The 17,672-nt window shown below is 43.2% G+C and overlaps 1 protein-coding gene across 1 annotated transcript in view; it reads left to right on the top strand.

Moving 5' to 3' along the window:
• The window catches only part of ngfa (nerve growth factor a (beta polypeptide)), a 21,314-nt gene extending 4,315 nt beyond the window's left edge, over nt 1-16,999 (top strand). Inside the window, exons 2-3 of the mRNA XM_037244401.1 lie at nt 15,454-15,580; nt 15,655-16,999. Of these exons, the coding sequence (XP_037100296.1) occupies nt 15,666-16,457 (792 nt within the window). The 5' untranslated portion in view covers nt 15,454-15,580; nt 15,655-15,665 and the 3' untranslated portion in view covers nt 16,458-16,999. The remainder of the gene's footprint in view (nt 1-15,453; nt 15,581-15,654) is intronic.
• Nucleotides 17,000-17,672: the final 673 nt, after the last annotated feature.

The raw sequence follows: 17,672 nt of genomic DNA, 5'->3' as shown, positions 1-17,672 counted from the left end.
CCTAGGGGCAATTTGGAGTGCTCAATCGGCCCACCAAGCATGTTTTTGGGATGTGGGAGGAAACCGGAGTGCCCGGAGAAAACCCACGCGGGCCCGGGGAGAACATGCAAACTCCACACAGGGAGGGCCGGAGGTGGAATGGAACCCGCACCCTCCTAACTGTGAGGCGGACGTACTACCCAGTGCGCCACCGAGCCGCCTTACATATATATATATACCTAACCGTAACCCTAACCTGCTCAGAGAACCCTTCAATGTGGTCACACCTGGTCCCCATTCAAGCAATTTATCCACAGAGCTGGTGCCTGTTTCTTTTCATCCTTTAAAAAGACTCTAGCTTGTCCTTGGGTCTGAATGTTACTGTGAAACCTTATTTTTATGTGTGAGCCCTGCAGTTACCTGAGTGGTGATGGGTGGTCACCATAAGGCAGGGGTCACAAACTCAAGGGCGCCAATCCAGCCTGTTTTAGGTGCAGCCCTACTACAGCACACCCGATTCAAATGATCAGCTCATCAGCAAGCTCTATTAAGCCCGATAACAATCCTGGTGAGGTAGCACGGTGGTCCACTGGTGAGCACGTCCACGTCACAGTCCCTGTGTGGAGTTTGTATTTTCTCCCCGTGCCTGCGTGGATTTTTTCGGGCAATCCAGTTTCTTCCCACATGCCAAAAACATGCCTGGTGGGCTGATTGAGCACTTCAAATTGCCCTGTGTGAGTGCGTGTGCAGATGATTGTTCGTCTCTGTGTGCCCTGTGATTGGCTGGCAGCCGGTTCAGGGTGTCCCCCACTTACTGCCCATTGACTGCTGGGATAGGCTCCAATGCGCCCGCGACCCCGTGGGGATAAGAAAATGGATGGATGAGCCTGATGATTTTAATCAGGTGTGTTGCAGTGGGGATACATCTAAAACAGGCTAGATTGGTGCCAACGAGGACCAAACTTGGTGACCCCTGCTATAAGGCAAGTGGCTGACTTCACCACTCCAGTCCTTTTTGTATTGTCTCATATTGTTGATTTGTCACCCTTGCTGCTCCAGGTTTGTTTGATTGTCCTGAAAAAATATGCATTGATGGTCTTAAAAAAATGTGAACGGACTCAGCACATCTGGTGTTAAGTGAACCAGCTGAGCTGTTTGGTGTGGGCTCAGCAGAGAGGTGAAAGGTCGGAGTGTGACCTCTGGGTTACAATAGCTGTTGGTGGAGGAAAACTAAAATCTGGAGGTCCCTGGAACTCAGAATTGAAAAGCATGTGTGCCATTTTTTCTCTTGTTTCTGTATTAGCGCAATGCATCGTGGGAATTATTGCTTTACTAGTTGTTGTCCGCTATTATTCTCGATGCATTGTTCAATATGTTGGGATAATGTTTGGAATAAATGATTTATTGCCTACTCCTTAATCATTACATAGAAATTTTAAATAGTGGACTAGTAACCCAACATTTGTTAGATTTAACATTCCAGACCACACAAGCATGAACACAGGACAGACGTCATCCAAAAAGTAGCGACTCTATATTTATTTTATTATTCATCCATATCCTAAAGCTTTGATCATCCATGATTCACTACTTTTCAAGATTCATTGTGAGATATATTGAGGGCAAAATATAGGGCAGACATGTCCAGCATATCCCCCGATATAGAGGAGAATCTATTCTCCTTCCACATCTAAGCAGCATTCTGAATTTGTAAACTCACTTTGATGGCACTATAATACATTTGTGGTGACGCAGATGGAACCAATAAAGCATGCAAACAACAAAAACAGAACAAGCTGGGGCTAGCGCAGCAACAAAAAAACACCTGGCTAAACTGGACACACACCATGAACCGATCAAGCTAAAAGCAAACGCAGGAGAGCTAAATACACTCAGATTAATTGATGGAACGAAGCACAGCTGAGAAGAAGCCGACGGGATGGGAGGAACTGATTGGTTTGGGCAAGAGGAGCAAAGAAATGACACACAGTCAACCAATGCAAAAAGAAGCAATGCGACTGAACAAATATTGAAAGTCTACATTGTAAATAATCAAATCCACGAATGGAAAAGCCCAATGTAAGCGTGATAATCTGACTGTTTACAGATCACATTTGAAAGCCAATACAACGGAATGACGCCATATTGCTTTTCAGCCTGCACTGTTTGGAAACTACATTAATAATCTAGCGTATTTATAGAAAACCAAGCAGTAATGTTAGCACATGTCTTTGCATTCAGCACAACTGACAGCTTTGACAGGTGCTTCGTCAAAAGAGATACATTTGCCTGTTTGTGCATGCTTGCATTTCCATGTGTGAAACTTAAATGTGCACACGGGCCTGCTGAGTCCACATGCGGAGACGTGCAGAGTCGATGCAGAAATTAGCAAGATCAAATAATACTCTTGTGGTCCTACTGTGTCGGTTTAGTGCCGCAGTTATGTTCGAAATTGTTTCTGTGAATTTGTGTTGACATCGCCGCGGCCTCACTTTCATACCGTATCATCTATGGCTTGTTGGAACATGAAACTAATTTGCTGCTATTGAGAGTGCTGAAATGGCCTCATATGTGCTTTGCCATATGCGTATATGTGTATATATATACCGTAATTTTCGGACTATAAGTCGCACCGGAGTATAAGTCGCACCAGCCATAAAATGCCCAAAAAAGTGAAAAAAAACATATATAAGTCGCTCCGGAGTATAAGTCGCATTTTGGGGGGCAATTTATTCGACAAAATCCAACACCAAGAACAGTCATGAACGAGCAACAACAGGCTAAACGATAGCTATGCTAACGTGACATAAACACAAACTAAGAGCTGAGAACGGCCCTGACGTAAAATTCAGAGTTATTCAAAAAACTATTACATAAATAACACGTTAATAAAACCATCTGCGTCACTCCAATTCATTAAATCCATCAATCGTCCTTTGTCAACAATGCGTGCGCGCCGCTGACGGCTCTTGCACTTAAAAATATTCCACAGGCCCATATAACGATATATAAATTATATATCAAATAACTATTATATAAGCAATAATGTTATCAAACCATCTGTGCACTCTAAATCATTAAATCCATCGATCAAATTCCTCGTCCTTTGTCAACATCGCCGCGCGTGCGCCCTGACGTCAGCCTCGTCGTTATTCCACAGATCTACTATATAACTATATTGTAGCGTTAACAAAGTTCAAGGAAAGACGTGGGTTTGGTAAATGGCTCTTTATTTAACAAAACAAACTTACAGGCGTGTGGCGGCGTGGACGTCCAGCCACGAAAGGGGACGAGAGCTCCATACGATAGGACCGGGCGTGCGTAGAAGCCATGACCGAGCCCTATGCACCGTCCTCGGACAGCCAGCCGGCTGAGCGCCGGCCCTCGACTTCCATCCACGGAGCTGAAAGGCAGCTCGGTAGAGTAGGACCGGGCGTGCGTAAAAGCATTGTCCGAGCACCATCCACCGTCCCTGGACAGCCACCCGGCCGAGCGCCGGCGCCCGACTTCAATCCACGAAAGTGAAAGAAAGCTGGACGAGTCGATCTTTGTCCTTTATGTAAACAACCGTCGCGCTGCTGACGCGCGACCGCGACGTCGCGTCGCGCGTCACTCGTCCAGCTTTCTTTCACTTTCGTGGATTGAAGTCGGGCGCCGGCGCTCGGCCGGGTGGCTGTCCAGGGACGGTGGATGGTGCTCGGACAATGCTTTTACGCACGCCCGGTCCTACTCTACCGAGCTGCCTTTCAGCTCCGTGGATGGAAGTCGAGGCCCGGCGCTCAGCCGGGTGGCTGTCCGAGGACGGTGCATGGGGCTCGGTCATGGCTTCTACGCACGCCCGGTCCTATTGTATGGAGCTCTCGTCCCCTTCCGTGGCTGGACGTCCACGCCGCCACACGCCTGTAAGTTTGTTTTGTTAAATAAAGAGCCGTTTACCAAACCCACGTCTTTCCTTGAACTTTGTTAACGCTACAATATAGTTATATAGTAGATCTGTGGAATAACGACGAGGCTGACGTCAGGGCGCACGCGCGGCGATGTTGACAAAGGACGAGGAATTTGATCGATGGATTTAATGATTTAGAGTGCACAGATGGTTTGATAACATTATTGCTTATATAATAGTTATTTGATATATAATTTATATATCGTTATATGGGCCTGTGGAATATTTTTAAGTGCAAAAGCCGTCAGCGGCGCGCACGCATTGTTGACAAAGGACGATTGATGGATTTAATGAATTGGAGTGACGCAGATGGTTTCGCGCTGCTGTCGTCACTTGAAATTCAAATTACAGTAATCCCTTGCTACATTGCGGTTCGTTTATCGCGGTTTCATTTTTTATTTTTATTTTTTTTTTGAAATTTTTGGAAAAAAAAAAAACACATATAAGTCGCTCTGTCAGGCTCAGGCAGGGAGAGGACTCGAACGCAGAGTTTCGACAGTTCAAGGTGTTTTATTTCTTCGGCGGATGACCGCTCCAAAAACAAAGGTGCCTCACACTGAGGGAAAAAAGGCAAAAACAAAGGCGCCTCAAACTGAGGGAAAAAGGGCAAAAACAAAGGTGCCTCAAACTGAGGAAAAAACCAAGGCAAGGTCTCACGCACAATCCACAAAGCGTGGACAAAAAGGTCTCTGTGAGCAAGGCAATCAAGGGCTAAATCCGTGGCTATGGAGTCGCTGGTGGTCATGGCTTGCAAGACGCACTGGCAGAGGACAAGGGGAAGACGCAGGCTAAATACACACACAGAAGGGGAAGGACACAGGTGCAGACAATCAGGGCGGACGACACAGGTGTAAGTGGTTAACCAACGGGGAGGTCAAGTGGGCGACCGTGCAGCGGAAGCACCAGTGATCTGGAATGTGATGTACAAAATAAAACAGGAAGTTAGAACATGACGGACAAGACAAAACAAAACAACCTACAAAACCTGACAGCATGACACGCTCCTGAGTATAAGTCGCCCCCCCACCCAAACTATGAAAAAAACCGCGACTTATAGTCCGAAAATTACGGTATATATATGTATAATAATATATAAATATCTTAATTTGGCCACCTCTATGTGTGAGTATGAGTTACGTTTCGTGCCCCTATAGTACCGTAATTTTCGGACTATAAGTCGCAGTTTTTTTCATAGTTTGGGTGGGGGGGCGACTTATACTCAGGAGCGACTTATATATGTTTTTTTTTCACAAATCTTTACTTGATCATCAACACATCACTTACTTACAAGTATAGTTGACCACTTCACATGTTATTTTTAGTATAGTTGATCACTTCACATGCTTTGATATCTTTATCTTGAACATATTCAAAACATGAAAAATAGAGAGAAAAAATCAAATAAAATAATTAACACTTTAAAGCGCCATATCCTCTGGACATGTCCTCTGTCACCAGGATGACATAAAGGACGAGAAATTTGATCGATGGATTTAATGATTTGGAGTGACACAAATGGTTTGATAATATTGTTGTTTATGTGATAGTTATTTAAAATATAGTTTATATATCGTTGTATGGGCCTGTGGAATAATTTGAACTGCGGCGCGGCACACGGCATTGTTGACAAAGGACGATCGATGGATTTAATGAATTGGAGTGACACAGATGGTTTTATAAACGTGTTATTTATGTAATAGTTTTTTTAAATAACTGAATGTTACGTCAGGCCCGTTCTCAGCTCCTCGTTTGTGTTTGTCACGTTAGCATACCGTATCGTTTAGCCTGTTGTTGCTCGTTCATGTCTGTTCTTGGTGTTGGATTTTGTCGAATAAATTGCCCCCCAAAATGCGACTTATACTCCGGAGCGACTTATATATGTTTTTTTTCACATTTTTGGGCATTTTATGGCTGGTGCGACTTATACTCCGGTGCGACTTATAGTCCGAAAATTACGGTATATATATTGGAGCCTCGGTTTTCGACCACAATCCGTTCCAGAAGGATGTTCGAGAAGTGAATCGTTCGAATTACGAAGCATGTTTCCCATTACAAATAATGGAAACAATTTTAATCCGTTCCAAGTATTTTTGTCCGATCGCGCAACTGCAGCGCACCGCCGAACGCGCACCCGTAGCGCGTCGCCGACCGCGCATCTGCACCGCGCTGGTTGCATTATTGTGACCGAGCCGTCGCTGAAATTTAGAAAATATTTTTAATGTCCTGATGTACTTTCCAAAATTTAAGTGGACCTCAGTGCGCAGGGAGCTTAATTTTGTCCGATCGCGCAACTGCAGCGCACCGCCGAACACGCAACTGTAGCGCGTCGCCGACCGCGCAACTACACCGGGCTGGTCGCATTATTGTGACAGAGCCGTCGCTGAAATTTAGAAAAGATGTTTAATGTCCTGATGTACTTTCCAAAATTTAAGTGGACCTCAGTGCGCAAGGAGCTTAATTTAGTCCGATCGCGCAACCGCAGCGCGCCGGGCGCTCACTGTCGCATTGCTTTAAGCGCGTCTTTGTGTTTTAGGATGGCTTTACTGCTCCCACGTGCTTCCTTTGGAGGCATGATTAGAGTTGATGCAATCCTCAGAGTAACGAGAACGTAATAACGAACGGAGTCAGTTGGCATGCGGGTCCTCTCGGCTCATCTCGCGAGGTTCGACAACCGAATTTCGTCCGACATCCGAAGCAAAAATATCTCGAATTTTTTGTTCGAATACCGATTTGTTCGAGAACCGGGACGTTCGAAAACCGAGGCTCCACTGTGTATATATATATATATATATATACTATATGTATATATATATATATAGTATATGTGTATATATATACATACTATATATATAGTATATATATATATATATATATATATATATATATATATAATATATATATATATATTACTATAATAATTAATTTGAATTCCGCCGCACGTCCGCCTCACAGTTAGGAGGGTGTGGGTTCGATTCCACCTCTGGCCCTCCCTGTGTGAAGTTTGCATGTTCTCCCTGTGCCCGCGTGGGTTTGCTCCAGCCACTCCAGTTTCCTCCCACATCCCAAAAACATGCTTGGTAGGCTGATTGAGCACTCCAAATTGTCCCTAGGTGTGAGTGCGAGTGCGAATGGTTGTTCGTCTCTGTGTGCCCTGCGATTGGCTGGCAACCGGCTCAGGGTGTCCCACGCCTACTGCCCGATGACTGCTGGGATAGGCTCCAGCATGCCCGCGACACCGTGGGGACAAGCGGTATAGAAAATGGATGGATGGATGGATGGATGGATGGATGGATGGATGGATGGATGGATGGATGGATGGATGGATAAAATGATGAACTGTAGTCAGAGGCAACTGATTCTTTGTCTGTTCAAGTGTGTCAAATGTCAACGTGAGCACAATTATGTATGTTTGTGTTGGAGACGCATCAAACACACGCACACGCCTTAGCCCCAAGTCGACAATCCAAACTGCTTATGATGCACTTATTCGAATTATGTCAATCTGGAATGCACACTACATAAAATGATGAGTCATTGGACACAACTGCAAATTAGTTTAAGCATAGACTTTTACTGATGGAAGGAAGCAATTTTTCGGCTTCTCCCCAGTTTTGTGAGTTTTGTAGAGGAAGCAGTAGTTGTCGGATGTTTCCTAGGTGACGCCTGCGCTCACATCAATAAATATAAAACCATCTGCGCTTTAGTCATACTGGGAACTTTTGAGTGTAGATTCGCTCGCATGCCGCTAACAGACGGAGAGCGGGCCTGGGAGGTCTCACGCGGACAGGTGGTTGGCATTAGATCGACGGACGGTTGTGGGGGTGAAAGAGATTGCGAGGCAGTGGTGTGGACGCAGGCGGGAAGAGATGACAGAACGATGTGGGGACCACACAGAATTGAAAATGGCCTGCTTATGTCTTCAAGAGCCGGAGTGACACCGAAGTAAAAAAAAAAAAAAGCATGAGAGAAGAAAACTCAGTGTAGATTGATTTTTTTGTGTGTGTGAAAGAAAGCCAAAATTTATGTTTTAATTTACATGAAAATGTGGAAAATACAATCTGACAACGAGAAACTAGCATTCGTTAACTGTCTTTGAAAGACGCTGAAGTAACAATGCATCCGGTACAACTAATTTGAGACCGAGTGCGATACTCAGTTCAGATACTTGACAATTTCTGATATAGTACATCTTGTAATTGTGACGAAAATGTGTTTTGCTTTTATCAAATATTGTTCATAAACACAAACCTTTATAGAACACAGAATATGTTTCGCTCAAATGTAACAATCATTATGATGACTGACTTCATTTCAAAAGGCATTGCTAAGGTACCGATACCCGATACTGGTATCCGCATCAGTTTATGAAACTCACGAAGGAGAACCAAAGAACATTAACACAAAACATCAGTGTCATAAACAATATTAAACATTGACAGATCAATTTACTGTGCAGTAAAGTTCGTGTACACAACTCAGAACAGTAACCCCAGCGCTAACAAAACATCACGTGTTACTTTGGAAACAATAGCGACAGGTTTTTTTTTTTTTTGCCTCTGCCAGTAAAAGATTAATTTCACATCCCGGGAAAATTTAATAACTATCCATCAATCTCATGCATACTTCTTTTTTTCAGGAGAATCAATTGAAGAGAAAACAAACATTAATTTATTAATTTAGTTTATTAATTTTAAATCTAAAAAAAAAATTTTAAACTGATTTTTTTTACCATTGGATATGTTAGACATGCAAGCAAAGGCTTATTCTTATTCTTATGCTTAGTTTTTCTCCCTTCGGTTAAACTAATTATTTATTGTATATAACATATTACACAGAGCTTTAAATTGCATTAAAGAAGCCTTGCTGAGCACTAAACTTGATTTGTTACAATACAAGACTTTCAAGTCTGTGTACACTTAATTTCTTCAAAACGTAAATATCTTGTGTTTTATCTCCTCAGTGGCTCTGCACAGTGGGAATAATTCATGGTAACTGCTTAGTGCATTTACCTCTTCAGTTGGGAATATTCAAAGAAAGCCATGCACGCGTGCATGCATAACCTGAGGTCTGACGCATAGCACACCTAATTCTGAGCACAGCGTAAGTCATGCGTCATGGAAAAATGACGTGTCCCCAAGAGTGAAAGAAGAAGGCTTGGGTTCAGTAATCTTCCTCGGTGCTTAGTTTATTTTGTGTCCCTTTCAAAAATGTCATGTAGAGTCGACTTTAAATAAATGGGACCCTGGATTGTAAGGGCTACGCTTGTTGCTTTTCTAGAATCAGTCAATCAAGCAAGAAGAAATCATCCAAATGAATGACAGCAAATATGTGTAACAAACTTTCAAATTTGTTTTTTTTTTTGTAAGACAACCCATTATTGCCACATCATTTTGCTTCAATTCAGTGGACATGGTGCTGCTCCTTCAAATTTGTGCAACTTAGCCAGCTGGGTGCAGTATATTACAGACATGGAGTTAAATGAAGGACATACTCTCACACTTGCTGAGTAAGTCCTCGCATAGGATAAATAATATATGCCTGTGAGTATTGCTGGATTATCTACATGTGTGACTGCAGAGTTTGTTTAGATATCCATGGAAAGGGTTATAACACTTCCAGACTGATACTATTTGTCAACCTGGCTATGGCATTTTTCATTGTTTGTTATCATTCAGCTAAATGGACTTGTGGTAAAAAAAAAACTCAAAATCATTCTATTAGTTTTATGTTTAGATTCTCCGGGAGTTGCTTTATTCAGATTGGAGTCTCATGCCAAACTACTTCTTGTTGAGTTGAGTTGAGTTGAGTTGAGTTGAGTTGAGTTGAGTTGAGTTGAGATGAGATGAGATAAGATGAGTTGAGTAGGGTTGGGTTGAGTAGGGTTGGGTTGGGTTGGGTTGGGTTGGGTTAGGTTCGGTCGGTGTGGGTTGAAGTGAGTTGAGTTTACACCCGCCATACAAAATTTATATCTGAAATTTGTGCTTACAAGTCAAGGCAAAAAATTCAGCCAAATGATGGCTTATCTGGAAAAAAACTCCTAACTAAGGCTAACTGTATTATCTAAAAAAGAAAATCATAGCAAGCTCAGAGAAATGGGGAGACAAATAATCCCAAGAATTCTTCTTCCACCGCTGGGCCAAATCTCACATTCTCCCTCACCATGAATATGCTCACTGTGCAAATTCTGACAAGCCAATTCATAGCAGTGCCAATATGAATTCGCAAAGGGCAAAAAGTCACCGCAATAAAAACAAAACTGAGTCACTGAGCATCAGTTAGTGATCTTTGTCTAAAATATGCCGTTTGTCTTATGCAATCAGATTCCGGCGGATATTCCTGTCCTTTCCAGGAAGATTAGCCACACCAGTAATCTGTTGCTCATAGAGATTGAATTGTTTGCGTTGTCGGATTCCCTTACAGTAAATACGCAACATGTGCTGCAGCAGCTTTGCTCCAGTGGGCTTTGCTGACAGGTGGAACAAAGATTTTTTTGTTCAACTAGATGAAACTACACAACTCCCTTAGTGCTCTAACTTCCCCCTGTCTTTGTTCTCAAAAGTTCCTTTATTTGTTAATCGGCCACCCTCTATAGCTCGTTGACTCTCCCCATCCCTTGATATTCCCGACTTCTTCCTCTCCCTCCTTCGTCCTTTTCTGGGTCCCACAGACATGCCGGAGATTTTGGATTCTCAACAGCAAAGGGGAGTCATAAGTAGAGCCTTGCCAAAAGATTTAACACTTGTCTTGTGCGGATTGTTCATCGTCAAGGTCATAAGAAAGTCTGGAAAACATGTTGAGGCATTGTCTTCGTCCCAGCTACGAGGCCTCCCACATCTGCCGGTCAAGTACTGGGAGGGTCATCAGGAAGTGGAGTGGGCTTGGCTCTGGCTAGTGAAGATGGATCATAGAAGGCCTCATTAGTGCGGTCACGGTGCTTTTAATGTGGTTTTGCTTCTCTTGCCAGAGGAACCTCTCATGGCCGGAGTGTTCCAAAACAGAAGTCAAGTTTATTATGGGGGATATAAATTGAGTTGCCTGTAACAACATCTTAAGCCAACATGTCAGGGATCAGTTTCATTAATGTCTCATTGCTCTCAAAGTGTGATAAATCCAAAGTGAGACTTTTGTGGGTTATGGAAGAATGACTGCTATTCCGATTGATTGTAAAAGATGATCATTTCTTTTCCAGAGTAAGGAATAGTCCATGAGACATTATGTCATTATGTCAGCTAGGTCATTAATTTAGCAACTAAAAATATGTGCTTTGGGGTTTTATTTTTCCGACACACACCTGGGGAAGATAAAAAACCTGTTTTGAGCATTAGGAAAAGCAGCTGAAGGTAAATGTGAGTTGTGTACATGAAATTACAGATCGAAAAACAAGACAGTGTGGCTGTCCAATGAAGCACTTTGTTCAGCGGTGCTTCTTAAAAATGTTGTACAACCTTTGCTCTCAAAGTACCATCATTGAAATTTTTTTTTTTCAAACCCAGATAATTCTTCAGACACTGCTGATGAGGATTCATTAGGTGTTTCCTGAAGGGGGTGTGTAGAAATCTTGAAAAAAAAATTGAACATCCTGTAAAAAAATCGGAAAACACCTAAAAGTCAATTATCTGGCCTGACACCTATAGGATCCAAGCATATTTCAGAGGGGGGCAGTGCACCTGCGCCCCCCCCTTCCTCTACCTCCGCCTGTGGATTTAATTCCCACAAAGTATGATTGTTTGATACTGTATCATTATGCACAGTTTGAATATTACCACGGCACTTAAAGGGTATGTCAACAGTCAGCTTGAGTTTTTATAAAATTTGAGAGGTTTTCTGACCGCACAACTGAGTTTACTTGCTGTGTACTATTGACTGACTGATTTTCAGATTCTCATGTTCATGGTTTCTTAAAGTTATTGACGTAAAAGTGAAGCCAGATGCAGAAAGACAAACGTCTAACTACTTCAAGGATTCCTGATTCAAGACAGATTCCTTATACTGGGGACTGTAAATGGCTTGCCACAACTTTGTTGACTTAAAATATTTGAAGCTGTCGACAATTATAGCATTATATCTTAAGCTTCAGGAAAAAATGAATACTGTTTTTTTTTTTCCAATTTTGATTTTGGAAGATAGGAAGAAGCCAGAGTTCCCCAGAGAGGCAAGACACGGCCAGATTTGAAAGCCCAAGCTCAGAATTTTGAGGCAGAGAGTCTAACCACTCGTAACACCATGCCGCTGGCCTATTTAATTTTGTGAAATTCTTAAATAATACCATAATACAATGATGTAATGTACAATTGATCCCCAGGCTTATTTTTTTTATGAAGGCACCAGTTGGCAGGAAAATAAAAGTTTGTATGACATTTTATTAAAATGTTAACAACAGCTTTGTTGGATCAGGAGGGTGGTGTTTTTTTATTACATTTGACATACTTGTTTGTCTGGTTTATTATTGTAAAATCCGGCCTGACAATTTTGTGAGTAGGAGTAGAACGAAACTTGTTTTAATACCATTCATTAGTTCGGTTCACCCCTATGAAGTGAATTCCTTTCATTTTCAATTACTATGTCATTTACCCCTAAAATGAACTTTCTACTTGTTGGCTTTGAAATTCTGGTGCAGTACAGATGGATTTGTTGTCACAGATTTGAAAGCGGGTGTGCTGACCTTTCATCCCACACAATAATAATTTCCAGTTGAGGTCAGAAAAAGGAAATGCGTTGGCCTCACTGGATGAGCGACACATTGAGTGAAAACGTTTAGCTTCCACTCCATTTGCTCGCTCTTTCGCCACAGCTGTCATGCTGACTTTCACACCTTCCGATTATCTGAAGCTGCTGTCATCACCTGCCGACGTGAGCTATGTTTGCTGGAGGAAGCCTTTTTTTTTTTTTTTTTATAATTGCAGTATCGCATGCTACGGGATGCTCAACGGACAACGGGTTTCATCACGCTTTTGACCCAACGTTTCGTGGTAGGAAAATCCAAACAAGCACCAAACATGAAATTGTGTCATCAGCTAGCTACTATTTGTCAAATTGAGGCTGCCTTCTCCTGCCTTGGGGCCAAGTAATTACCTTCCTCTCTTGTCTCCCTAACAATTCCTTTTTCAGGTCATAAACAAGCACTTAGCAGACTTAGATCAGAGGTGTCAAACTCTGGCCCAGGGGCCAAATTTGGCCCGCAGTGTAATTATATTTGTCCCGTGAAGACAAATTATGCATCGACTTTGTGTCAATTCTAAAATGACAAATTCCTCACTTTTCAAAAATAGAGATGTTTCTAGCAATTTTTATTACCCTTCATCTTTTTAAAATTTGGAACAGTTCTTACGAGACTCTAGTTTAAAAACTAGTTATTCATCAGTTTATTGTGTAACCTACACTGTATATAATGTGAGACGTTCATACATTTATTTGGGTTGACAGTCATAATGGCCCGCCGAAGGAAACTATGACTACGATGCAGCCATCGACAAAAATTAGTTCGACACCCCTGACTTAGATGGTCTTCTCTTCGACGTTATAGAATCACGATAGACAAAACTATCCATTGATGGTAGAAAGTGACACGTGACTCACAGGGAATGGTCTTGATTTACAGTGAGTGCAAGTCATCCCCCCTATGGTGCTAATTTAGGAACCTTACAAGGTATGGTGCTAATTTAGGAACCTTACAAGGTATGACTCATACCATAAAAGCCAGATTGAATAACTGCGTTGTTTATGCTGGACTGTATTAATGTAATGCGAAGCATCGTGTGTTTGTCACTTGTGAGATGTTTTCACATATGAACCTGGAGACCCTTTTGGTATAATTGGAATTGCACATGAGAGCAAAACCTTTTGTTTTTCTTGAGATTCCGGCCCGGGGAGATACTCGCACACCACCCTGTCGCAGCTTTATCACTTCCATATGATTATATTGTGATATGTCACGACTCGTCCCTGGTTGTTTTATATGTAGGTTGTAATTGTTTCTGTCCGCGTCTGTGTACTCGCCCCTCCCTTCCTGTGTCAACTCACAATCAACGTTCTAATTACAGTCACCTGCCTCTTGTTACCTGTCTTGTATTTAAGTCATGTCTGTGTGTCACTCCCTGTCGGATCATTGTCAATGTCACTCTGTCTTTTTGTGTCACGTCTGTTCAGTTTCTGTTGTTGGTTTTGTTAGTCAGTTACGTCAGTCTACTGAGTCTGTTAGTTTGTTTTCATCAATAAACCCTGGTCCAAGCTGCACTTGGTCGCCCTGCTCCATTTCCACTCCGATTCGTGACATGATATTGAATATAAGAGAAACTCCCTGGACCCTTTTTTTTTTTTTTTGCTTCAGATGAATGCAGGATTCTGAAATTGTGGTTGAAACGTTACACTTTTTATATTGTAAGAAGCAGATTCTCTCTGGAGTGAAATTGTTTCTTTTTTCAGCAAACAATAAAACAAGCAATTGGCATCTGGTGGACAGTCAGGCTCTAATTCCAGAAATATTCAAAGTTCTCAGGAGTATCTCACAAGTTTGTCTAACAGATGCGTTCTAGCAGAAATATTATTTTTGTAGCTTCAATTCAACTCAGCATTATTCATAAGGCACTGAAACTCAGCACTTTGGAGAACACGTTAACAATAACACAAACATAACAGGATCACAGACAGTCCACAAGGATGGGGAGTCGTCAGTAAACCGCACCGAGCTGTTTGCTCCCACAGCAGCATTTGTGCTGGCTCCACCGGCCATAAACACTAGTCACATATTTTTAACATTAGGAGTCTCCTGGCTCACGCCGGACTTTTACAGAGAGACTTTTTACACGTCAGCCTGGATCAATCAAATCAATGCCTGCTTGGACCTGCTCCATCTGCGTGCGTGCGTGCGTGCGTGCGCGTGCGTGTGTGCGCGCGCGGGCTTGTTCGAGCCAAAACAGTGGTTCCTCACCAATTCATCCCTTAAGATTATTCAGTGTTGAAAATATCGAAGTATTATTGTCTATTGCAGCAACTTAGAAAAAAAGCAAAACGATTTGGATTTTCTCTGTCACGGCATTCGCTCACAAACAAGTGAATGTAATCGAATATGTTGACTGATCTCGGCGCCATGAATGAGCTGACGTCACGCTGGCCTGCTATTTTTATTGTATTCCCACAAGGGGAAAAAAAATAAAAATCCCACTGACTGCAGTGTGAACATTTGACCAATAGAGGATGCTAACAGAGCGTGTAAAGGTAATCAGTGGGGTTTTTTTGAGAAATTATTTATATCAGGAAACGATTGCAATTTGCAACCATATTTATTCTGTGATGTCACTGTGTAATTATAGAAATATTTTTTCTCATTTGTCATTCTTTTGTATGATATACTCATTCATTTATAATTTAAGTCAGTATATCGCCTGTTTTTTTTCTTTTTCTCCATGACAAACAATTGTGCTTTTCAGACTCAAATTCTCAAAAGTGTGCAGTAGATATATTTCAAGTGTTTTAATATGTAGATTTAAAGAAGGGATGCTAAATGTGTATACTGTGTTCCTTCTGTACAGTACGTGCGTGTTGCAGAGCTGTGGTTCAGGGGGGTCCAGATGGCAGGCATAAGGGGGGCGGCCTGCACTGGAGTCTGACTCTAGAGTCCACCGAGGGCTCCCCTCTTTAACTGGACACATTCCACAGGTGTGTCTTTTGGGGTGGAAAGTAATGTTGGCCGCTGTATCGCGCCGTCATTTGAACTCTGTGTTGATCCTCAGGACGTGTGCCCATGAGGTCGACACCACTGGTCCTGGTCCTCCTGATCGGCGTCCAGGCTGTACTGAACATGGGAGGTGGACTGGCCCAGAGTGCCAACCACAAAGTGCAAGAGCAGACCAGAGCCAATCAGCGCCAGACTCTGGCGGTGGCAGGGGACCAGCACGGGGAACTTCACAGGACCAGCCACCACAGGACCAAGAGGCGTCATCGGGTAGCCTCCCACACACCCGACCCCTCCATCCCGGCGGTGGAACCCAAGCTCTTCGCCAAGCGACAATACCGTTCCTCGCCCCGCGTCGTCTTCAGCGAGGTGCCACCCTCGCATGACGCCCTGGAGGCCGAGGGCTATGACACTGAGGGGGGGAGGGGCCTACGGGTGAGGCGCAAGGCCGGCTCACACACCATGCACAGAGGAGAGTACTCGGTATGCGACAGCATTAACACCTGGGTGGGCAACATGACCCGAGCCACGGACATCGCCGGCAACGAGGTGACGGTGCTGCCCAATGTCACCATCAACAACGTGGTAAAGAAGCAGTTCTTCTACGAGACCACCTGCCGAACCCCAACGCACAGAGCGAGGGCGGGGGGCCGAGGCGGCAAGCAGGGCTCCAAATCGGGCAACTCGGGCTGTCTCGGCATCGACAGTCGCCACTGGAACTCCTATTGCACAAACACGCACATCTTCGTAAGCGCCCTCACTATCTTCAAGGAACGGACAGCCTGGCGCTTCATCCGCATCAACGCCGCGTGTGTGTGCGTGCTCAGCAGAAAGTCTTGGGCGGGGCGACTCGTACACTGACTAGGAAGGACGGCCCCCGCCCGGCCAGCTATGAAACTAGCACACACATTTCCCCCAGACGACCACTACAGCTTTATTGCCAATACTGTAAACCTTGTCCCCGTCTCTCACACACACACACACACACACACACACACACACACACACACACACACACACACACACACACACATTCACATACATGGCTTCATCGTTCCAGCCCCATGGCACCCCTGCCCCTCACCCTACCTCAGCCCGAGAAGTCCTGGTCTGGACTGCATGTTATATTTATGACTTATGTATACAGTGAAATATGAAATTATATAGTACGCGTGTAAATGTGTGTGTTTGTGTGTGTGTGTGTGTGTGTGTGTGTGTGTGTGTGTGTATACACACAAAATGAGCTTTTATTGTTGTCATTGTTGTTTTGTTGTTGTTCTTATTGTTATTTATTCAACACATCTGTACTTGCCTGGTTTGTTTTGTCAATTTTAAATATGCACATTCAGAATTTCTACATGATGGATAAAAGGAAATGACCAACTCTACATTTGTTTTATTGACTTCCTGTGCTGATTTTCTATTCTGCTAACCAGGTTGTTCTTGGATTCAGGTTTCTGGATGCAACGTATCCAAACTCAGCTCGTCTAAAATACATACTGAATTACACATGTTTATTACACATTGCTCAATTCTAGAAAAGAGATAACTTAAAAAAACTTGGACAATATAGAGCCACCAACAGTTATCATATAACGTTCGTTAATTGGCCATTTTTTACTTCTAGTCAGGTGTTAGACAGGCGCGCATATGCTCAGCGTCAAAACAGGCACATCTTCATGCCAGGCCAAGTCTCGCTTACCAAAATTGGGAATTCGGCAGATTGCATTGTGTGATGCTGGGAGCCTCAGGTTGACCAAGGGGATTTCCTTGTTAGCTGCCTTCGGCGCACTTTAGAATTTGTTGACAGAGAGTAGACTAGAATTTGGACTATCAAAAAGCAGGACCAAATTGTGGTGTAACGCAGTTTTGGCAGATTTGATTGAGGTGCTGGCACACAGATTCAAAGCTCTGCGAATGTCTTTGGTGGATATCATCCTATTTCAATTATAAATATGTCAAAAGTGTGCATCAGTTCCAAACGGGCAAACAGGTCGGCTCAGTTCCCTCCCGCAACGTCGCAAACACCCCTTTCTACTTGCGCCCAAAAATTACACAGACAATAGAAGTGAAAAG

The sequence above is a fragment of the Syngnathus acus genome, chromosome 2 (genome assembly GCF_901709675.1).
Source record: "Syngnathus acus chromosome 2, fSynAcu1.2, whole genome shotgun sequence".
Taxonomy (NCBI): Eukaryota; Metazoa; Chordata; class Actinopteri; order Syngnathiformes; family Syngnathidae; genus Syngnathus; species Syngnathus acus.
This window is presented reverse-complemented; position numbering and strand designations above follow the sequence as displayed.